This window comes from Centroberyx affinis, unplaced genomic scaffold, assembly GCF_046629955.1.
Source record: "Centroberyx affinis isolate AG114_WGS23_722 - 3 ecotype Tasmania unplaced genomic scaffold, CSIRO-AGI_Caff_v1 ptg001471l_1, whole genome shotgun sequence".
NCBI lineage: Eukaryota > Metazoa > Chordata > Actinopteri > Beryciformes > Berycidae > Centroberyx > Centroberyx affinis.
Genome location: NW_027279940.1, coordinates 168,769 through 191,424, shown reverse-complemented (window position 1 = coordinate 191,424; position 22,656 = coordinate 168,769). Strand labels below are relative to the sequence as shown.

General features: G+C 42.6%; 4 protein-coding genes across 4 annotated transcripts in view; 1 reads left to right on the top strand and 3 right to left on the bottom strand.

Moving 5' to 3' along the window:
- Positions 1-490: 490 nt before the first annotated feature.
- On the bottom strand, positions 491-2,613 carry soul5 (heme-binding protein soul5). The gene is made up of 7 exons (XM_071526863.1): positions 2,505-2,613; positions 2,285-2,344; positions 1,832-1,913; positions 1,623-1,743; positions 1,384-1,523; positions 1,071-1,234; positions 491-907 (listed from the first exon to the last, which is right to left on the bottom strand). Coding segments are annotated over exons 1-7 (672 nt in total). The 5' UTR covers positions 2,507-2,613; the 3' UTR covers positions 491-804.
- A 7,285-nt stretch (positions 2,614-9,898) lies between these two features.
- On the top strand, positions 9,899-11,434 carry LOC139650259 (retinol dehydrogenase 8). The gene is made up of 6 exons (XM_071526865.1): positions 9,899-9,995; positions 10,110-10,271; positions 10,360-10,539; positions 10,660-10,753; positions 10,929-11,112; positions 11,225-11,434. Exons 1-6 carry the CDS (start codon positions 9,899-9,901, stop codon positions 11,432-11,434), a joined length of 927 nt encoding a protein of 308 aa, XP_071382966.1.
- Positions 11,435-12,258: 824 nt separating this feature from the next.
- Positions 12,259-14,609, bottom strand: LOC139650256 (microfibril-associated glycoprotein 4-like). Its single transcript, XM_071526862.1, has 5 exons — positions 14,588-14,609; positions 13,783-13,964; positions 13,248-13,344; positions 12,799-12,966; positions 12,259-12,506 (listed from the first exon to the last, which is right to left on the bottom strand). The coding sequence occupies exons 1-5, from the start codon at positions 14,607-14,609 to the stop codon at positions 12,259-12,261; spliced, it is 717 nt and encodes a 238-aa protein (XP_071382963.1).
- A 290-nt stretch (positions 14,610-14,899) lies between these two features.
- notch3 (notch receptor 3) overlaps positions 14,900-22,656 on the bottom strand; it is a 30,760-nt gene continuing 23,003 nt past the window's right edge. Inside the window, exons 23-33 of the mRNA XM_071526850.1 lie at positions 22,431-22,543; positions 21,778-22,307; positions 21,306-21,632; positions 21,064-21,212; positions 20,722-20,944; positions 20,464-20,554; positions 20,081-20,249; positions 19,635-19,939; positions 19,368-19,515; positions 19,150-19,247; positions 14,900-19,011 (exon numbers count right to left, since the gene is read on the bottom strand). Of these exons, the coding sequence (XP_071382951.1) occupies positions 17,524-19,011; positions 19,150-19,247; positions 19,368-19,515; positions 19,635-19,939; positions 20,081-20,249; positions 20,464-20,554; positions 20,722-20,944; positions 21,064-21,212; positions 21,306-21,632; positions 21,778-22,307; positions 22,431-22,543 (3,641 nt within the window). The 3' untranslated portion in view covers positions 14,900-17,523. The remainder of the gene's footprint in view (positions 19,012-19,149; positions 19,248-19,367; positions 19,516-19,634; positions 19,940-20,080; positions 20,250-20,463; positions 20,555-20,721; positions 20,945-21,063; positions 21,213-21,305; positions 21,633-21,777; positions 22,308-22,430; positions 22,544-22,656) is intronic.

Sequence of the window (22,656 nt, the reverse complement as noted above, 5' to 3'; positions counted from 1 at the left end):
AGGCCTTTCATAGGGCTAAGAGGAAATGTAATAACTGCAAGCAGGTAAGAGAGTTTCTGAGAGCTTGGTAGAGCTGAGAATTATCCCATCATCAAATATATTCACTACTAGGCAAAGGTTTGGACCCACCTGATTGAATGTACTATGTTTTTCATTATCTTAAAGCCATTTTGATCTAAAGGCTTATGCTTAAATGCTTGAAATTTGTTTCTTAGACAAATGCAAATAGTGAAGTCTATGTATGAATTTCTCTCCAAAGCCTTTGCCTTTCCATCAAGGCAAAGAGCAGCTACTTTAAAGAATCTATAATATAAGATGGTTTTGATTTTTGATTTGTTTAACAATTTTTTGGTCACTGCATAATTCCATTTGTGTTATTTCATAGTTTTGATGTCTTTGCTATGATTCTAAAATGTGGAAAATAGTACAAATAAAGAAAAATGCGGTGTTTCCAGTTTTGACTGGTAGTGTAGTCCTAAATAATCTTTATTGAACCTTGAGACACCATTTGGCAGCTAGTGAACACACACCACATTATCTTGTATGGCAATGAAACGGCTGACAAGTAAACATCTTCTTCTATGGTGTTTTATTTTTGAACAATAAAAAAGTAGTACATGGTATATTCAATTCAAATGGTTCATTCCTTTTAATCCTAACGATATATGCTCTCATTGGCAAGTAATTTATGTGCCACAGTACAACTTGAAGCCATGTCCAACTATATATAATACATCTGTCCATGTCTCCATATGTGAGAAGTTCTCAGTTGCATGGGGTTGCTCTGCAGGTGGCTCACGATGTTCAGGCAGAAGGAAGAGGCTCCGTAACTGCGTTGGCAGGGCACACCGGCTCACCCTCCACTACATACCACACCTCATTGTGCCTGTTGAATAGCTTCATTGGACTGTAACAAACAAATACACGTGCACACACACACACACACACACACACACACACACATTTTTGGGTCAATATACCTATAAATCAAATTCTGTAATTTATTGCAGCATATAAAGTCATCAGTAACTATTTAAAATTTTCTTTGGGGATGCCATGGTTTCTCTGACCTGTCGTATCCCACAGCATAGTGGTAGTCTTGATTGTACTGAGCTCTGTCTGTGTCAAGCTGCCAGGTTAGAAGTTGAGCATTCATCTTGTCCACAAAGGACATCATCCATCCTCCATAGCTCCTTACATACACCTTCATATCTGGCATGTCATGGATGTGCACCTGCAAGTGAGCAATGTGTCATCATCTGCCGGGCCTTGAGGTAGACTTTAGAGCAGCATGCACGGTAAATGCATCAAATGATCCTGGCAAATATGACTAAATAAAGGTTAAGTGGTCCGGTCCCTGCCACCTCTCTCTGAGAAGCTTACCATGTCATCAGTAGGTTTGGGGGGATTCTGCTGATGTTCAGCGGGGAGCAAGAAGCTCATTGTGTAGACGCAGGAATCCCAGATGTTTTTCTTCTTTTCTACTTTGACAAGCACAGGAGCTGTCATGTCAATCTTTTCACCTGTAGGTAAAATACAAATCAACATAAGGAAACACCCGAGGTTGTTCTGACCTACAATATCCAATATCCACGCAGACACACACGCACGCACGCACGCACCGCTCTCGTTTGCGCCGGTGATGTATTCAAACAGTCTTCTGAAGGCGGTTATTGTTGCCTTCTCCATGAAGTAGGACTTCTCCTCTGTTGACACCCATTTCACAGAGTCGTAGTGACGCACCTGAGTGACACGAACAAACACCTTGCAGTGGGCTTCCAAACTGTGAACATTTCTTACATCTGAGAAACTCTCGCTCAGTCGCACTCACCTCATACTCTTCATGTTCACAAACCAGATCATACAGCAGGCATTGTTTTGTTTCGGTACAGAATTCTGACTCAGAGGAGTTTCTGTGAAATTAGAGGGGGAAAACTGTGATGATTTAGAAAATACATACAGATACAGAAATAAAGCAATATGCATGTTTGAACTGAGTTCATTATTGATAAACTGATATAGGCCTATAATATGGTATACTGATATTTAATAATCAGTTGCACCAGGAACTAGGGCTGCTAAACGCATCCACATGGATACACTTCATTCTTATTAGCAATTTTAAATGTGACTCATGTGACTCCATTTTTTCTAATCATTCCAACATTTACCATCTTTTCCATGCAATGACAAAACAATCGCTTAGTTACTCTGTAATTTTGGTCAAATGCAGCAGTGTGATACAAACATGTGGTCCAGCACTGATTGAAATCAAGTTCCTTACCCAATTCTGGCCTCAGCTGTCAGCACCAGCAGAAAGCCAACAAGCCCTGAAATGTAAATCCTGAGACACACACACACATACAGAGAGTTTAGATTTAACAGCATAGCACTAGTAGCGGTTGGAGGTTACAAGCAGTTTTTAACGAAATGCCTTAGATGGTGACAGGTTTCTATTCAATGCTTTTCAACCAAGACAACCTGGAAAGTGAAATTGTACTTACATAGTAACAAAGAGTGTTGGGTTCCACGCATTCACAAATGGGTCTTCATAGCCTGGTGGAGAGCAACTATTTATTCCAGCTGGAGTTATTTACTCCAGTTACGAAAGGAGCACTGGCCACTCCCCAAACCTTTACCACAGGCCAGACAATGGGCCGGGATCCCAGGCAGGCCAACTAACCAATGGGGAACAAAAGCAGCTGAAACAGGGCAGAATTACGAAAAACAGGTTTGCAGGTTTGACTGCATATGTCATTGACATGCGTGTCACACATGGCATCTCTCAGTCAGTCACGTTCAGTGGGAACTTGCAATCTGCACTCTTGCACCCGTTTTCCCACAGCCAGTTCTTAATATCTGCATAATGTGGATGATGTTAAGAAGATCAAGGATAGAAGGAGATTAGTTCGGTTTGGACTATTTCTGAAGCTAAAGCAGTCATTGACCACTGGTGTACATACATAATCTATGTCAATTCAGTTCATCCTGGAGAGATTCTGGACAGATTATTATTTTAGCCCCTCAAGATGTATACTTTATCAGTCTGCCACAGCATCTCCCTGCAACACACTCTGAATGTGAGGACAGCTGTCCGCCTCCTCCAGAGCTCAGTGGGCCATAACTTTAACTCAGTGACTTCAATCCAATGGGAATAGGTCTTAAACAATCTCTTTGCTAATATGTACTGAGGTTTTGAGTGCTCAAACCTGAGGTAATTGTTTTCTGGTGCGTGTGCCATCTGACATTCAAAAGCCTGTTGGCTAAATCTATAAGTTTTCTCATCTTGGGCTTTTAATATCATTAAAGAAAGGTCAGTGAATGCGTATATATATCAGATGAGGGGTAGAGCCAGGAAACACAGGTGTTGAACCATATCTAATCCTAATCTCCAAATCTGGCAGGCTGCAATACAAGCTTTCCATTCATGCTTAAAATTGATCTTAACATCACAGCAAGAACTAATAAATGCACAAGATTATGGTAAAGTTATTTACTTTAGGTAATTGCATCAGGCTCTCAGTGATAACTCCTTCACTCCTCATTTGACCTCCTCATTTAAAACATATTAGAGAGTTGAAAGTGGAGAGAGACTAATAAGAATGAAGTGTAGTAGAGAGAGAGGGGTAGGGGTGGGAAGGGAAGGGGTGGGGGGGTCCCAGGCTGCATTCAAGCCCAGGACATCACGGTTATTATGGTATGCGCCTTAGACCACTGAACCACCGGGACTCCCCATTTAATAGATATACTTAACACAATTTACGGCATACAAGAGCTGGTCAAACTTAAATTCATCTTATTGTCCATCATTTATACATCCTAAATTGCGTACCTGTAATGTTAGAGCTTTCATACATGGGCAAAACATCATGTTTGTGTTTTCTATCTCATGAGGAACATGAGGAGAACGCCCAGTTCCCATGCAATATTAGTTACAACCACATTGTACTGCGTGTGAGTTTGTCCTAAATGTCCACCTTGGCTTTATGGATATCCACAGTCTGGCAGAAACAAAGGCATAGCCCCGAAATAAATGCTGCTGTTAGTATGTTAACATGAATGTCACTGGAGAATTCTTGCTTTGTATGCTAGTGTTAGCACAGGCCACATGATACCTGCTTTAGAACCTATATAAGAATGTTCCCTTTCCAGTCACAGTGGGACCCTCCAAGGAGATGCATTCAGCCACGAGACAAAAGGTCCAATCACTCTCACAGCTACAATAGAGAAGAAAGCTGTGGAGGGACAAACTCAGCAACCTTTTGTTCCCTCCAAACATGACTGTTTGGTCTTGAACATTTCACAATCAGTTCTCAGGAAATAACACCTTACATGTGATGGGATGCAGTTATGTCATTATAACAAATGTGAAGGCAAAGTAATCCAGTAAAGTAGCCCAGGCAAAGTAACTAAAAAGTCACTAAAATTCACTAAAAAATTATCGTGTTTAGTGAATGCATGTGACACCACAGACACAATGCCCGGATCTCATTTAAAGTACCCCAGAAACCATAATTACATGAATTACTAAAGTTGCACTGACCAAAAACCTCCCTAAAACTTTATGCTTATAGTTTCACAAGTTACATTATTAGCCTCGTCTGTCAAGCTCTCCATCAATTGAATGGTAGATAAATCCCGGGAAGTTTGAGCCACATTCACTGAGAAGTCATTGAACTCTTCACAGACCCTCCAACTCAGTGACTATCAGCTAAATTATTAGAGTTTGTACAAGGGTGCAGATTTTACTGCTGTGTTCTCATTATTTAACTGCATTAAATAAGACTTGATAAAGGCTTATAGTAAGTGTCGAATTGGCTCCATTAATCAACAGAATGGTTGAAAATTGTAATGTATGGCACATAACCATAGGAGAAGGGGTGTAGAAAATGTTCTGTGTACATTCTGTAAAACCTCTGTGTGTTCTGTACATTCTAAAGTTACAGGGGCTGTGTCTGAAATTCTACTATATCATCAGTACACCAATCTGCACCATAATTATAACATTGTCTTTAACAACCTCACATAATGCCATGATGGAAAGGCTTTAAACTGGTGGTTTTAAAAGCATCATTTTAACTTTCATCAAAGACTTCATTATTACCTTTTTAAATGAACATTGAATAGGGGTAATGTAACCTGAGAGGAAGAGCAGCTTGGAGTTGTCTGTGTTTAAAGGATTTACTCTCTTTTCTTGTCTGACAAAGATATAAGGGGAACCCCTCCCTTCCGGCTCTGCATGCTCCAACTCTCATGCACTCCACAGTGTTATAAAACACACATTTCTTTCAACTCCTTTCATAATAATGTTGTGTATCTTGTAATTAGACACTTATATCACTACAATCTCCGAGACTTCACCCAATATGCCTTGTTGTAACAAGTCTTTTCATGGTAAGTGGGAACAACATAATCACTCAGTTGATATGAAACTGGTTATATCAGCTCTGGTTTGATTAATGGTTAACAGTTGGCTGTGGGTTTGCACAATGTATAGACTCTGCCTTGAATAAAGTGTGTTATGGAATCAGTTATGTCAACATCCATTTCTATTCCCACATTAACTAGGAATTGGTGTGGGATGTGATTCTGTTACATGTGGAAGATACCAGAAACTTGTTACAGCTCCCACACAGCCATTTACATAGATTCCCACTGCAGATAATGTTGCTTTTAAGCGGTTTACAGGTTTGCAAATCTCAATATCTAGGATTGTAAATTCAGTTGTTATCTATTTTGCAGTGATGCATAACATTTAAACTGAGAATGATTTTGACCTAATATATAAGCAGTAAGTAATGCTTCATATATAATTTTTTACTCTAGTAATCAAGACCAGAATAATACTGTGGCAATATCTGTGAATAGGTGCTTTCATTACATTAAGCACAACAGATTAAGGGCATGTGTTTATGTATTTTTGGTGTGCACGTGGATTCATTCAGGTTACGTGCATGTGCATCTGTGTGTGAGTGAATTTTAATGTGGCAGTGGAAACACAGATGCTTTTGCTTCCTTAACTTGGAACACTACTGCCATAGCATCTTCCAAATCAGCTGTGAAGAACATAATGAAAAGTCCAGGGTAAAATTACACCAGTGAAAGGCCATGATATTCCAAATCAAAAGGACCAAAAGGACCAAATCAGGATTCAATGTACTGCAATTAATGTGGTTCAAAAACATATATGCCTTATTTCTTACCAAACATTTTACTGCAAGGTAGGCCTATACTTGCTGTTTCATAACCCCCTAATATACCTGAATGGACCTCCCCCAGCCCATCAACCTATACCCCAAACTGAGGCAAGATGGGCTATTTGGCCGATTCTATTCTGGATCATTTATGATGCAGAGAATGATGCAAGAAAATACCAAAAAACAACAAATATCTAGAATATTGATATTGAAATGGTTTCAAAATGAGCAGCCATATAGGTTTAATAGATTTCACAGACATTGCTGCTGTAGCTGCAAGTGAAGACAAAGTCAAGTCAAACTTTATTTGTTATAACACATTTCATACACAGGGAAACTCAATGTGCTTTACTTACTAAAAAAAACAATAAAAACAAAACACATACAAAGGCACATGAGGTCTGTGGGTGAGATGGCAGCAGCCTGGTTTGAAACGTGTTGACTCATGTGTGGCTGTTTAATTTGGCTGTATTGCTCATCATTGTTGTTGAGGGTGTTCAGAGTTACAAGGCAGGCCAGTGTCCAGTCCAGTTAGAGAAGGGAAGTCAACATGTTGCCCCCTAGTGGTGAGGTGAGAGCTGAGCAAAAGACCACTGCACTTTTGATATAGAATTATTTTGCAACAGTCTAAATTGCATGAAATGTCATCCTATTTCCATAATAAAATCTTATTTACAGGCTGCACAAGATAACATTTAATTTTTACAAAGATTTTATTGCAATGTACTGTTGTAGGTCATACCTTATGACCGTATCTCTTCAAAAAACAACTGTTAAAATGACAGAAGGGTAATATTTCATTAAATATGTTGTTTCTCAAAGGGAAACTATTAGAGACATTCATTGTTAATGACCACTAGCCAACTGTCACATTTCCTCATCCAAAGCTCCTGACATAGAAATAGTATCTGCAGATATCCATATAACCCAGGAAAACTACCAATAGTTGCTATTGTCACAACTCAATTTTCTAATATTCCATGCTTTGTTGTTAAGGACATATTTCTGGTTACACATCGCATGCATGCACACACGCATGGCCACTCACATATTTTCTAAGCATTTAAGGACGTTTTTTTTTTATTTTGTTGCAGACGTCATATTGTCTTCATGTTATCTTGAAGAAATCCACCCCAATACAATCATCAGAGAAGTAATGGATCATTAGAAAGTTCCTGTGGCTGAGTGGGAGGCTTATCATCCCACATTAAAAACACTATAATATTCCCATGATATATAGTAGGTACAGACAGTGTGTCTGTTGTACTGAATAGTCAGATTACACTGACTTTATGATAGCCTACTTAATGGTATTTTTTTTACTTCCTATTGTAACAATATTCTTAGAATATTTCTAAAGGGATTTAAAGTGTGCGAGTATAGTGAGTATAGAGTAGCCTAATTTTTTATGTCCTATGCTATCAATATCACTCTCCTTTACTAGGATTAAATAGTTTGCTGTGATGTTTGCCCTGTATCCCTCCAAAATATATTGCATGATTACTATGTTTTTTTTGTCGTAAGGGATCCGTCACAGCCATAAAGAACTACAACTCCCATGCACTGAGTAGGCCTATGTGACCCATTTAGGTAATCGCTGGGTTTATGTAGCCGCATGTCGCGATGTGACTTGGCCGTGGCCAGCCTCAATGAATGATCCAATAACATCAGGTATTCAATCCGCTGGTGTTTTGCAGGCTATAATCCACATATCTGCCGCTGCGGGGGACGCGCTGCTGCTACAGGTTGGTAGACTACAACACCACCTATGGGCTATGGGACAGCCAGACATACAGGCCTGCGAGCAGTTAGTAGTCTGGACTTTACTGTAATGTGTTTTACTAATCCTGTAGGGATTTATAGTGTGTGTGTGGCACTCCATAGTGAGTTTATTGTGATCTTAAGGTACCCTTTATCTCCTATATAGAATATTCCTATTGGGACTTGAGGATCTATTTTCTATCCTTACAGTTACTGCAGTTATTTCTGTCAGTGACATGGATGCTATTTTAGGTACAAATGAGGGGCAGGCTATACATTCAAAACGCTATATGCATTATGCGTAACAATTGTTTCTTGAAAGTCATAGTCATGCTGTCTTCAACAAAGTTATAATTGTATGCAGAAGTCTTAAGATAGTCAGCAATTCTTTTTCTAAGACTAGGCACTTTTTTAATAAAGAGGCTTGTTTAGAAATTGAAATCTTGCAATGTTTACAATATAATAACGTTTCCCCACAATGTGTTCTCACTAATAGTCTATTACCACGTAAGCGCATAAACTCACAACACATTACAGTAACAGAATTAACCATAAACCACACTGAAGCATCCATATACTAATATTTAAAGTCTTGCTTCTCATTACAATTCAACAACATTCATTTTATCATAAATGCCTCAGCTTTAAAATTTGAGGTGGAACCAGGGTTTCAGTGTTATCATTTTATTACTACTTTGTCCAACTTGAAAATGACATTTCTTGCTTACATCAACACTGTGATTATACAAACCTGAAGCAGGGTTCAAGTGTAAATGATGGACCTGTATAGACCAAGTAGTAAGCTTTGACTCAAGCCTGCTGCAGTGAGCAGCCAAGCATTCCCAGGACACACAAATCGGATTAGAGCCAATATTAATCTATTCAATATAATCTTTGAACAAACACCATTCTCACTCTCTGGCCTCAGTGGTGCCTCCTAGGGGCAGGATTGGCCTCATATGGATCAATGAGCATAGTTAATATAAATGTTTGTTTGAGTGAGCACCCATTTAATTTCATACCTTTCATTTACTGGATGGTAGGAGAGGACCAGAATACTGAGGTTTTTTTTTTAGGTATTCACAGAAGAGTTGAATAAAATACCTATTTAAAGGAAAAATCCACCTTAAAACACCTTGACTCTGTTAAAAAAAGAGCTGTTGCTGGTGCCCATTTTGTTGTTTGGTGGTGTAGTTTCTTATTCACGCAGATAAATAGCAAAACATAGATGACTTGACGTTGCGTCCAGATATTTGCAGCTACAATGGAGTTTGATTGCAAAAAAACTACATCTAAAACATTAGCCAGCTGGCTAACACTGGCACATTTACAGAAATGTTGATTAATGTGTGTTGTCCTTATAAACAAACAAACAAACATGAAGGGTAAACATCAGGTTTTTGTGTCTGACCCTCAGGATCAAAGAACAAGGGCTTCTTTCTAGACTCACCATTTTGCACCGACATTCAAAAATCATACAGGGAGAAATCCAGAGGCAGAGACACCATTTTTTCACTGACAGAAGCCTCAATAGTCCAAGACTGTGTTTTGAGCAAAGGGCCAACTCTCGCTTTTTCTCAGCTGGATAACTTTGCTCTCCTGCTGTTATCGCTATCGCTATTGCTCTCTCCACCTACACAACATTTCAGGCATGTTCTCTGGGGCTGTCAAATGGCATTCTGGGAAATGTAGGAAATCACTAACTGAAGGAGAAGCCTACACAAGGCAGGTTGAGGGAAAGTGCGTACAGCTAGAAACTGAATCACAGCACTGCATCACAAAATAACTACTTGAACACAGTGAACATCACAGATTGATGATACATAACAGTGTAAGAGTATCCGAGGCTGGAATTTTCCTTTAATCCCATATCTCTGTTTACAGCATCAGGTGACAGAGCAGTCTGGATTCTCCTGTTGCAGGCCTGAGGTCAGACAGCCATGGGGACCAGGAGGGTGCTGGTGACTGGGTGCTCCTCTGGCATTGGCCTGGCTGTGGCTGTACGACTGGCCAAGGATGAGCTGAGACGGTTCAATGGTCAGCCATTCCCTCACCTCTGAAGTGTCAGTCGACCAAAGAATTATATACAGTAAATTATAGAAATAAACATAGCTACTGACAGACACTGTATTCGTTGTTTATTTGTGTCAGTGGTGGCCACCATGAGGGACCTGGGGAGACGGGAGCCCTTGGAGAAAGCAGCCGGCGACTCCCTGAACAAAACCCTGGAGATCAAACAGCTGGATGCCTGCTGCGAGGACTCCATCAGAGAGTGCGTCAACAGCCTGCCAGACAGACGGGTCGACGTACTCGGTCAGGCTCCGCTCTTTCACACACACCCTTCGTGAAGTTAGCGCTCTCCATAAGTGTGTAATGACATAGCATCTTCCCTCCCTCTTAGTGAACAATGCGGGTGTGGGCATGATTGGGCCGCTGGAGTGCCAGAGTATAGCCGCCATGCAGGAGCTCTTTGACATTAACTTCTTTGGCCTGGCGCGGCTGGTGAAGGAGCTGCTGCCGGACATGAAGCGGCGGCAGAGCGGCCATATCGTGGTGATGAGCAGCGTCATGGGCATACAGGGTGTGTCTGTTAAAATGTTGCTGAAGTTAAGTTAGTTAGCGGAGAAATAATTGCGAATTTAGAGGTTGCTTTCCGTGTTACTTTTGAAATTCTAACAGGTTTTCTCGCATTTTTACATAGGGCTTCTGTTCAACGATGCCTACTCTGCTTCCAAATTCGCTGTGGAAGGATTTTGTGAAAGTCTGGCAGTGCAAGCAATGAAGTTTAACATCAAGTGACTACATGTCCTGAAAAATACATCTTAACTTTTTACACGAATCAAAACATCTTAATGCAGCCACCACACAAGTGCTCATGATCAAACTCAAACCTGACTAATCAGCCTATAGCTGTAATAAATTCACAAATCAATGGTCCAATATGTTTCTCTTTTATATCTCTCTCTTGAGGATGACTCTAGTGGAACCTGGCCCTGTGGTGACAGAGTTTGAAAGGAAAGTTTATGAAGATGCAGAGAAGATGGACCTATCAGGGACGGATGAGGAGACTGCTAGAATCTTCCGAGAGATTTATCTGCCGTACTCCAGGAAGGTCTTCACCTCATTAGGCCAGACACCGGAGGAAGTGGCCGAGGCAATTACTCTCTCATTTATTTGAGTTTGAAAGAGCTTGAAATATTGAGTAAAAATGAACAGCGAGGAAACAACGTTCGGAGTTTAAAGATTATTCTCATGTCATTATACAGCAAACCCTGAAAGTGATCGCAGCCAAGGAGCCTCCTCTCCGCCACCAGACCAATCGCCTGTACATGCCCATGACCGCACTGAAACATGCAGATCCGACCGGTCGCCTACCTCTGGACACTTTCTACAAGATGATCTTCAAACATGAGGGCGTGTTCAATGCTACTCTTGGGGTGCTGCGCATGCTGCAGAGGAGGGTGGGAAAGGCTTAAAGATTTGATTGGCAAGTTATGCAGACTGTAAATCTTAAGTCCACTTGGGTTTGGACAGAGGAGAAGGCACAACAGCCAGTGAGTGACTCTGGTAGCTAGAACTCTATAGATGCGAGTGGTTGAGAGAGGCTGACCATAGAAGTTCACACTAAACATGCATTTAGTCACTTATTGGCATGTGAGATTTAAATAAGTTAGAAGGACCATGGGATGCTATCAGTGACATACGCTAACTATAAAAACTATAAAACCAAAAAATAATTCCTCATGTACTGTAAAAATGCACATTATATTTATGCACTGTTTCTTGAATGTGCAATCAGTTTTTCTATCGCTGCACAGAAAGACGGTGATTTGAGTGCCTGAGAATGAAGGAGCACCAGTCAGACAACAGAAAGTGAAAATATTGTCCACAAATCTGTCAGCTGTTTCTTGCCTTCTCTAAAGTAAAAACACACTGCACTGAACAAAACAGTGTTCAATACACTTATCAGTATCTCCGTATAGAAGGTTTGTAGTAAATGCTGCATCTTCTAATGAGAAATGTGAAATATTATAGCACTGTTCCATTTTGTTTTACCTGTAAGTATTATATGAATTATAGAATATATGTATTATGCGCTTCATTTGAAGGAAAGCAATAGTAAGACAATAAAAAACAATCCAAAATAAAAAATGTAGTTAATTATTCTTTAATAATTTCAACAAATAATATTTGGTGTAATCAAAGTACAATAATAGTATAGTAAGTAGTAGTAGCAGTAGTGCTGTATGTGATATACCCTTTTGACAAAAAAAAACAGGTATTTACATCATTTGGCACATTACTGTGTGGGTTTTATCTTCATTGCAATGGCTTTCAATGAATATTCATATCCTTTCCAAGACACCCAGTTGATGCCAATCCCATAGGTTGAGCTTCCCCATAAGTACTGACCATTGGGGTTGACACTATGGCATTCTCCATACCACCATCCTCCCAGGTAGGTTTTAGCACAGTGTGAAGCATGAGTGTCCTGGTCTTTGTCAAATGTAGAGAACTTTTGACCGTTATGTTCACTCATTGAATTGCCTGAAAAGAAAATGAAAGAATAGGGCTATTTCCTGGCACTTTGATTTTACATGATTGTTCTATGTCACAGGAATTTTGTAATGGTACTAAGATGCTGCTGCTTTTGGTGATAACCTACAGTAATTGAACCTACAATTGCACTTTTTGTAAACTCTTCTTAGTAAGATCACTAGCTAAATGCCTAAAATCTAAATGTAATGAATGGGTTGGAATTTGCAGTCACATTGACTGATACAGAATTATTACGTCAACAAATGGAGAATAAATAGGCACTCCAACCCTTAAGACTCACCTGCTCCTCCGTCTTTGAAGCCACTAAAACTAAGCGTGTAGCCCTCCTGCTCAGGACCGACAGAGAAGGAGGAGTACTGAACGTAGGCCTTTGCCCCCTCAAAGTCCTCCATTTCCACCCTCAGCACATAGCTCTTCCTTTGAGTGAGGAGGTGAATATTCTCCAGACCTTAGACAGAACATGAAACATGAAATACACACAAGGGAAGACTAAAGACTAACTAACTAATGATAATTTCAATTTTATTACATGAATCATGTGTTTAAATGCTCTGCCTTGCTGACTGTGCCGTGAGGCAAAAACTCTCACTACTGTGTAATGTAGCCTAGCTATAACATCTCACCAGTGGTAACAAATGTCCAGTAGGATCCATGAAAAAACAACAACACTAAAATCCTCAGAGCTAATCTGCAAACTACTCCAAAATGCATCTGAATGAATGGTCTTACCCAACCAGTATTCTCCAGATGCTTGTCCAAAACCAGTCCTGTACTGGTCCCATCCCCGGTAAAAGTTAATGTTGCCGTCCTTTCTTCTCTGAATGATCTTGGGATGGAATGGGTTATTATTTGCATACTGTAGATGAGGATTTGTCTGTTCCCCTAACCTAATCTGATCTCTCAATACTCTGATAGAGATTGTTCTTCCAATCAGCCACCTTTAAAGAAATAGTAATTACCAAATGTTGATTTCCATCTTAGCTTCCTCCCAAACTATTGCAGTTAATAGGGCCAGCTTTTTACAGCTCCAAAAACCCATAACTAATGTGCGTTTGGCTGTCCTGAACCTCAATCGAGTTTTCAACTGACATGTGGGTGAATAGACTGAATTTTCAAAGTACAAAAACACACCATATGTAATGAGATATGCTGCAGGGGAAAATGTAGGCTACACCACATTCAGCATTAGTGGCAGTGAGTTGAATTGAAGTTGCTGGTCAATTAAAACAATGACAATATTTATAATAACTATAGCCATATGTACCGTCCATTTACCACCATCAGGTTCATCCACACAACCCATGTCACAGTAGACCTGGACCGGGGAAACTGGTCCTGCTGGATAGATGCTGTACACTCCACTTTGACCAAAGCCTCTGTGGTACAGATCATTACAGTCAACTGGTAGAAATACCGGGGAGCTGACTGCTACTGGGGTCAGCAGGAGTAAGACAAAAAACTCCTGTAATCAAAATATAAAACTTACTGTGAGCTTCTGAAATATATATATATATATATACATATATATAGATATGCTTTAATTTTCCTTTAATTAAAAAAACATTTAGCACCAGTCACAGCAAACTCACCATCATTGCCCTCATTAAGTAGAATGACTTTGAAAAACAAGATGTCCCGTACAGAGCTCTCAATCCTTCCTCATTCAGGCAGTGATGTGTGACTGGAATGAAGTGCATTTTAACCTCAGTATCTTTGGAGCTCATGTTTCCTACCATAAAGCCATATATCAGTACCCATAGGACTGTTTTATTGGGTAGGCCTAAACCAGACAGAACATTATTGGCAACCACTTATCAGTGGCCTGATGAAATGTGGGTCAACACCTTGTTTTTGTAAAGGCTTGCGTCACATTCTGTGAGATTTGGAAGTAGTAATATATTAATAGCAAGTAATGAGCAGAAATGTTTATTGTAACAAATTGATAGTTTCATATGTCAGTTTTCTTAAAAAAAGAAGAAAACAAAAGATATTTACCATTTGATAATACTGACACCTACTCGGAAAAAAGTATAGCTGGCAAAAAATCTCACTATGGAAAATTATCAAATCCACTAGCAAACTGAAGACCATATAGCTTATAAAACATCTCCACAGTCTGTCTATTTTAGTACTGTGCTGAAAAGAGTACTGTGCTGAAAAGAGTAAAATTTTAGACTGGAAGAATTTGTATTTTTGAACTGTTGAGTAATCAACTTCAGGTAACTTCTTTTTAATGACTGAACTTTCATGAATTGGATTTTTTTTTTTTTTTGTTTTCAGGAAAATGAGTCTGACCGAAATAAGAATCAAGTTGAAAAAATAACCCATAAAACACCAGGACACAAAAATGTAGTTCCCTACAGTTTTTATTATAAGTAACTTATTTTACAACTTTTGACTGTAGAAAGAAAAATTGTGGAAAGGTTTTATGTACAATGATTTTAAACTACTTTTAAACAAGTATAGAAATTAATAATAATGATAGAAAATATCTATGACTGTTCTAATAATACAAGACCAATAAAATATCAGTCACATCCTCAGCTTCAAATAATGCTAAAAGGAAGTACATTTTATTTTTGTCCTTTTTAGTACATAACAATCATTTTAGAAACATAAGACTTCTCAAACAAATAGATCTACCCAGGACAAACATATTTACAGGCAGAAGTTGGGAGTTTGAAATGTACAAAAACACTTAGTAGTGCGACCTGGGAGAGAAATGAAAAGACCAGATGGGGAAAAAAAATAAAACAAAAAACAAATCTGTTTTCCTTGTAAATGACCTCTGAACTGGAATCTGAACAACAAACTGACAAGTTTCCCAGGTCTGACAGAACAGTAACTGATTCTATAGTGAGCAGGTTTAACCAATGAAAGACATACTGAGTCTATGACACAACTAAGGGCAGGGGGATGTTAAGTCACCACAAGGGCAGTAGCTAGGAGTGGCGGCCTGTTCGTTTCTGTTCATGACGCCACACACATACAGCAAGGTACAAATGCAAAGGTTACATGCTCAAAATTCTACTATTATCAAATGATTTTCTAGTGAAATGTCCACAGCATGTTAAGGAGAGGATGACCCCCTATCCTACAGTCTCAGATCACATGGGGGGAGGGGGGGGGAAGCTGGTCAGAAAACACAGGAGGGTTAGCTGGATCACCGGGAGAGTCATCCCAGAGTATTGTAAAAAGTTAAAGGGCGCAGCACTACATAGTAGTGTTCTCTCCTTCAATGTCTTCGAACAAGTCATCTTAAGATGGCAACTCCATGGCTCCGAGGCTGGAAGCTACTATAGATGCAGGGGGAACCGCCCGCTGCATGCCATATAACACCTCCCTGAGGAGTGACAGGGCATAAGCAGTCACAGCCCAGCAGCCACACCCTCACTCTGACCACTACTGCACCACAGACGCTACCAGGGATGAGCCTGAGGCGAGAGAACCTATGACACCTCAACTACCATAGATCCTTCAGGAATGTTTCCCCTTTAGTCCACTCATGGACATGACCAGGGCTCAAAGAATGAAACTGCTATCAGTCTGTCTTCTGATCACGCTCTATAATCTGAGGTGGATGCTGCTGAAACGGGAGCTGAGAGGGTTGTCAGCCAACAGTACAGTACAGCGCCAGGCTACCCAAGACAGGCAACATGCAGGAATGTTTTGCAGGAGGGGAGTGATATAAAATAGCAGCCGATAAACATAGCTTAGCACATCGAGGTGATAAAAAAAAACCAACGTATCCATGGTTTCAACAAATATACAGAGTATAAAACAAATGGAACAAACAAAAAAATTAAAACAACGACTAAAAAAGGGCAGTGAGAGGCTGATTTTATAGACAAAACAATGCTCTGTTCTAAATAATTACTTAAAGTGAATGAAAACAAGCTCCAAGACTGAAGTTATCTGGCATTAGAACAGGAGGTAGACTCCTGTAGAGTCAGCAAGACTAAAGAGTGCAGGAGGAGCACTACAGTTGGGAGGGGGGCATGACACCTGAAACTGGGTGTAATCAATCAGTGACTGCTATTTTAACAGATCACTTTCTCTGCTTAATTTTCTGAATGATCACTGGGCAAACTACCATGGATAAAATGCCCCCCACATACTATAAATACCCATAGTTGTTAAATGATGTATCTGACCTTTACCCACTATTGGCCTCTGAGGCTTGCCCCTTGAAGTGCTTCAGAGACACCCATCTACATTCTTATTCATAATACTTCTATGGAATGTAATCAATTATTACAGTTCAATCAAATCAGAATATATCCCTACTGCTGAGCAACTGAGAATATATATATATTTGCCAGAGCCAATTTCTCATTTTTACCAGCTGTTGTTGGCCTAAATAAATATCAGTCAAGAGAGGTGAGACTTCCTCTTTCTGTCTGTTAACCCAGCTGAAGTGCCAATAGTGATGTAAACTGAAAAGAATAAGAATCTGATTTCTTTGTACCATCACGTGCCACACTGGCTAAATAGAAATGTAGGCGGTCCATGTAAAATGTGAGGCAGGGGGGGCGCATCATGTGAGAGGCCAGGACAGAAAGAGGGAGAAAACACCTGAAAAGGCAGTTCGGAGAGACATAAAAACAATAAATAAAAATAAAGGAATTCCCTTCAACATTTAACTTTTTTCTCTTTTCTACTTTTTAAATGTTTGTTAGTTTTCAGGAGATCATCCCTAAGTCTTTGAAATGAAAGACTTGGTTTTCTTCATATACTTTTTTTAATAATAAAAAACAAGTCCATCTGTGACAGAATAAGTCTTACTTCATTAAATTGTCTGCTCTTTTTCCAGACAACACACATTTCCCTTTACTCTTTTTCTGCAAAAATCACTAGCAGACGGTCCTCTTGATAAAACATAGTCAATCCAAATCCAATGAAAATCTTGGAAACAGGCTGACACATAAAAACACAGACAGGCCCAGGGGCCAGTCCACATATTTTTTCACCCCAGGTCCCTTTTCAAGCAGAGGCCTTGGGATCTTCATGCAAACACCTGCATCTTGCCGTTGGCCTCTGGGACATGGGGGATTTGGGTCTGGGCGGGGCCAGCAACTGCTGGGCTGGGCGTGGAGTCTGACCAATCAGACACGCAGTGAGGAGAAGGGCTGGACCAGGGCTCGGGCGACTCTGGAGAGGGGGTCAGGTAAGGGTGCTCACTGGGCAGATGGAGGTAATGCTTGGGGGTGGCATCTAGTGCAGAGGAGTAGCTGTGCTGAGAAGGAGGGGTAGGGTAATCCTCCAGGCCTGCAGTGCTGCCGCTAGCCTGGGAGGGTGGAGCCTGAGCGGGCTGGGCTGCTGGCGTGGCAGCCTGTGGTGGCTGAGCAACAGGCTGGGGCTGAGGAGGCTGCTGAGGCACCTGCTGCTGCTGCTGGAAGAAGGCCGGTGGGGGCTGTGAGGTCTGGGGTGTAGGAGGGGTTGAGGTGCCCATGCGGGCCATGCTCTGCTGGCTGGTCATGGAGTGGTTGATGAGCTGCTGCTGTTGTTGCTGCTGCTCAGCGATGGAGGGCAGCTTGACTGGGCTGATGGTGGGTGTGGAGGTGACGGGTGTGGGTTGCAGCATGGAGTTACGGTACATCTGCTGCTGGTGCATCAGCATGCTCTGCTGCATGGCTGGGCTCTGGGGGTGCATGCCTGCCTGGCTACTCTGCACCAGGTTCACCACCTGCTGACCGCACTGAGAGGAGGGGGGCATCCGGTTGTGCCAGTCAAAGGGCACACTGACAGGACTGACCATGCCCATGTTGAGCCCCATCTGGCCTGAACTGAGCACATAGCCATGGTTGACCGCTGAAGCCATGGAGACGCGTCCCTGCAAGGACATTCCTCCATCTCCCAGGTCATTGAGCTGGGCTAGAGACACAGCAAAGGGGCCCCCTCCCTCCAGCATGCTGCTATGTACCATGGGGGTGCTTGGGACAGACATGGAGGAGTGGAAGAGCCCCGGTGAGGGCATGGCCACAGGGGAAGTGGGGTTGGTGATGTAGCCAGCATTGCTAGCTCCGCCGCGGGGGGAGTCCAGTGAATCGACTGGGGACAGGGTGACTGAGCTCTCCAGTAGGGCACTCTGCATGTCCAAGGTCAGCTTCTTATTGCGGGCCTTGACTGACTCCTTTAGACTGGCAGCATGTTGGCTTCCCAGGCTAGAACCCTTGGCCCCAGGCCGACGGTTCTTCTTACCCTGGGGAGTGTTCTTCAGACTAGGCAGGAATGCACTGGGCGGGCACATGAGAGGAGACAGGGTGTGTCCCCCGGCGAGGTGGTGTCCAGCTCCTCCGTGGCCCTGGGGACTCCTTACTGTGTTGTATTCATCTAGGAGCTGGACTATGTCATGGTGCATACGCTCCTGAGCAATGTCCCTCGGCAACCTGTCCATGTGGTCGGTGATCTCTCTGTTTGCAAAGTGAGCCAGCAACACCTTCACAGCCTCACAGCTGCCCTCACGGGCTGCAAGGAAGAGAGGCGTCTCCTCCTGAGAAGAAAAACAAAGCAAAAAAACAAAGAGATAGCATTAGATATAAAACATCACTGTTTAAGTCATGATAACACAAAAGATGAACAGCATTCCAAAAGGTGTGTTTGAAATAAAAAGGGTAAGTTGGTACCATACCTTGAGGTCCTGCATATCTTTATTTGCACCGTTCTTCAGCAAGGCAACAGTGGCATCCACATTGTTAACGGCAGCAGCCCAGTGCAAGGCAGATTTACCTAAAAGAGATGACAAGCACTGAGGTTACACATCAGCATTTTCAGAATTGAGTATAACCACAAAACAGTAACAAGCAGCTACCCCAGAGACCCATTGAGTGAGAAGTGACACACACTTACCCAATTCATCAACAGCATTGACATCAGCATGGCAAGTGATGAGCTCCTCCACCATGCCCTCCACTGCCAGCCGTGCAGCCAGGATCAGCGCGGTGGAGCCATCGTACATACGAGAGTCCAGATCTGTAGCCCGGGTTCGGATCAGAATCTAGGACGGAGGAACATATTGTAAGTTAGTGTTGAAGAAGATGACACCTGCATGTGATGAAAGATATTATAAACATCTCTATCCCCTTTATGGCCTACATACAGAATGCGTGTGTATACCTGGAAGACACCCTGTGCGTCTGCAGCCACCGCGGCGTGTAGCGGAGTACGTCCTGTGTTGTCCTGAGCATTGGCGTCTGCCCCGGCGTCCAGCAGCCTCTTGGCAGCGTCGGCGCGGGCGTAGCGAGCGGCCAAGTGGAGCGCTGTCTCTCCGGTGCGGTCAGTCTGGGCAGCCAGGGAGGCGCCCTGGTAGATGAGGTCAGAGATGATATTGGCTGAGCACTCCTCTGACTCCTCCTCCTCTGCTACCTCAGGCTCCAAGCCGCCTCCGCAGAATGATGCCAGCATCAGAGGAGTAAAACCATCTGGCAGGAGGCATAACAGGCACGGATCAGTTAAATGTGTCAATGCAAGCACTCAACATAATAGACGGAAAGAATAAAAATGTGTGGATGTACAAATCACAATTTCTATCTGAAAATTTGTCAGGTTATTTTGCCACCAACCTGGGCCTCGGACATTGACGTCCATGCAATCGCTCTCATATTCTCCTTGAGGCGGGGTGAGGGCCATGGTGGGAGGCACACGGATGTCTGCAGCTGCCAGGTGATGCTGTGTCCACTGCCTGCTGTCCACTGCATCTTCACTATCTGACAAGATACTGGGCTCTTCCACCTGTGCCCACATAATGACAAGATTCTCATTTCCGCACATTATTTAAAATGCAGGCTCAAATGTTGTTGTAAATAAAACAGCTGACACTTGAAAATTGGGTAGCCAAACCTCTTTGAAATGTATATCTATCGATCTATCTATCTATATGTGTGTATATTTATGTATATAATGTAATTTGGACAATGTTTCAATGTAAAGTAGATGTGTAACTGACCTTGAGTCTTTTTGCCTCTGGACAGTCTGTGTCCATCCATTGGTCACTATGGTCTCCTAGGAGAGATTCCTCCACAGTTTTTGGCATGTGTCTGTTTACAGAAATATAAGTTAAACAATGCCAACACAAGGAATCAAAACTTCATTCTTCGATGCAATATTTGCATTGAATGCTTTATTTGCATCTAAAACAGTATTCCCAAAGGAATTCAGCCCCAACAATATCATTAGTGTGTGCATTTTCACAAAGATAACTCACTTCATGCCCAGAGCATCCTGGCCCACGGGTTCCCTGCGGTTCTTGTTACTGCTTGGTTCCTTCTTGAGGAAGAAGCCTTCAGGGAACCACAGGGTGCTGTGTTCCCTCTTTCTACGGGCAATCAACATGCCCACCACCAGGATGACAAATAGGAACAGAGAAGCTACGCCCACCAACATCAGCTTGATCCACATAGGCACATTGTTTTCAGGGAACCTCTCACCTATGGAGAAAAGACAATCTAAATAATTACACACCTGCCTCTATGAAGGTTGGTATAGTTGTAACCAGTAAAATGTATTCATTAAGTTTTATTCTTCTTCTGAAGGTGACCCTACTCACCACGGACTTCTTTGATGGGGTAAGGGAAGCGGAGCATCTCCACAGCTGACAGGGCTCCTAGGTAGTCTGCAGCACTGTCAGCTGTAGCAAAACAGTCCTTAGAGCCCTTAGAGCACAGACGGTTGTCTATTTCCAGGTACACTATGGACCTACAGGAACAGCAGAGAGAGGCCAATGTTTAGTGTCAAATACAATCTACAGGTAAGACCTGAATTTTTACATCCTTGCTATGTCTGACTGACCCGATGACCTCCTGTTGAGGCTGGAGCTCTCGTTTGAGGCGTGCCTCTCGGCGGGTGTAGGGGCGGATCATGGCCTCTCCGTTGTGGTCCAGGCGAAAGCGCAGTGTGGTGCGCAGGATGGCACTTAACTTCTGCAGGAAAGCTGTGCTGGTGCGGAGAAGCTCCTCTGGAGGCAGCAGGACCACTAAGACCAAGACACCATCTGCAAGGTCTTCTGGAACCTTCCCTGCGCAGTCCAAGCCGTCCCAGCCACACTCCTCTGTGTTACAGCCCTGGTCACAGCGTCCATCAGCATAGTGGTCGATACAGTAGGTTTCATAGATTGGACTGGAGAAGACACACACGTAGAGTGATCAGCACAAGGTTTCTCAGATATACAGGAAACCAGGATACAGACTGACAGAAACCCTTTTAGCTGTGTAAGAAAATATGTGAAAGAAACACTTTCGCAAAACAAGGCTGGATTACTCACTTGCAAACTTTCTCCTTGCTCTTGCAGTCAAAGTTGTCATAGAGGCAGTCTGGGTTGTTGCAGGACTCATCACACTGGCTGTTGTTGAAGACGCGCCAACAGCGGGGGTCTGTGCAACGAGCCCAGGGGTTCACTGCCAGAGAGCAGTCGCCGCCGTCCCAGCGGCAGGGGAATGTGTTGCATTCCTTGTCGCACACGCTGTCATTGGCTTTGTCATGGCAGTCTGCTAGAGGGCAGGAAGGTGCAGGGGGCACCGGGGTTCTGCTGCTCTGCTCACACCGTTTCCCCGTCCAGCCACTGGGACACTGGCAATGGAAGAATGGGAAGCTGGTCTCTTCGGTGCACAGGCCTCCGTTGCGGCAGGGCTGGGAGGAGCAACCTTCATTACTGCGGTGCTGACACTGGGGCCCGGCATAACCTGGCAGGCAGGTGCAGCGGGCTCCGCGTGTGGTAAGTGCACAGCTGCCTCCGTTGTAGCAGGACAGCTCCCGACATGACATGCTCCTTTCACAGTTAGGCCCAGCATAGCCCTGAAGATACACATCATTCACATACTCAGTATTGGGAACAGTTAACACGCAAACAAACAAAGCTGAAACACACAAACTAAAATAAATTTGGCATCTAAACCCTGAATGTGAATGTGCACTTACAAGCTGACAGGTGCAGGTGTATCCCAGTGCCGAGCTGCTGGACACAGAACAGGCCCCTCCATACTGACAAGGCTGAGACTCGCACACACTGAAGCGGCTCTGGCACCTCCGACCTAACAGCAAAATATTAAATGGTATTACAACAACGCATGCACGATCTTGAAGTTCCAGCAATGCCTGCTTCACATTTACAGTCACATTCACACCCAGAAGCTGCCCAGTACAG

What these genes read in the sequence shown, in the direction of transcription:
- soul5 (XM_071526863.1), bottom strand. An exon ending in CACCGGCGCAAACGAGAGCG is followed by an intron (nt 1,524 to 1,622) that starts GTGCGTGCGTGC and finishes TTTTACCTACAG; the next exon opens with GTGAAAAGATTGACATGACA. An exon ending in CCAAACCTACTGATGACATG is followed by an intron (nt 1,235 to 1,383) that starts GTAAGCTTCTCA and finishes GCTCACTTGCAG; the next exon opens with GTGCACATCCATGACATGCC.
- LOC139650259 (XM_071526865.1), top strand. Translation starts at nt 9,899, where the DNA reads ATGGGGACCAGGAGGGTGCTGGTGACTGGGTGCTCCTCTGGCATTGGC. An exon ending in CAGCGTCATGGGCATACAGG is followed by an intron (nt 10,540 to 10,659) that starts GTGTGTCTGTTA and finishes ATTTTTACATAG; the next exon opens with GGCTTCTGTTCAACGATGCC. An exon ending in GCAATGAAGTTTAACATCAA is followed by an intron (nt 10,754 to 10,928) that starts GTGACTACATGT and finishes CTCTCTCTTGAG; the next exon opens with GATGACTCTAGTGGAACCTG.
- LOC139650256 (XM_071526862.1), bottom strand. Translation starts at nt 14,609, where the DNA reads ATGGTCTTCAGTTTGCTAGTGG. An exon ending in GGTCTTCAGTTTGCTAGTGG is followed by an intron (nt 13,965 to 14,587) that starts ATTTGATAATTT and finishes TTTTTGTCTTAC; the next exon opens with TCCTGCTGACCCCAGTAGCA. An exon ending in CTTCAAAGACGGAGGAGCAG is followed by an intron (nt 12,507 to 12,798) that starts GTGAGTCTTAAG and finishes TTTTCTTTTCAG; the next exon opens with GCAATTCAATGAGTGAACAT.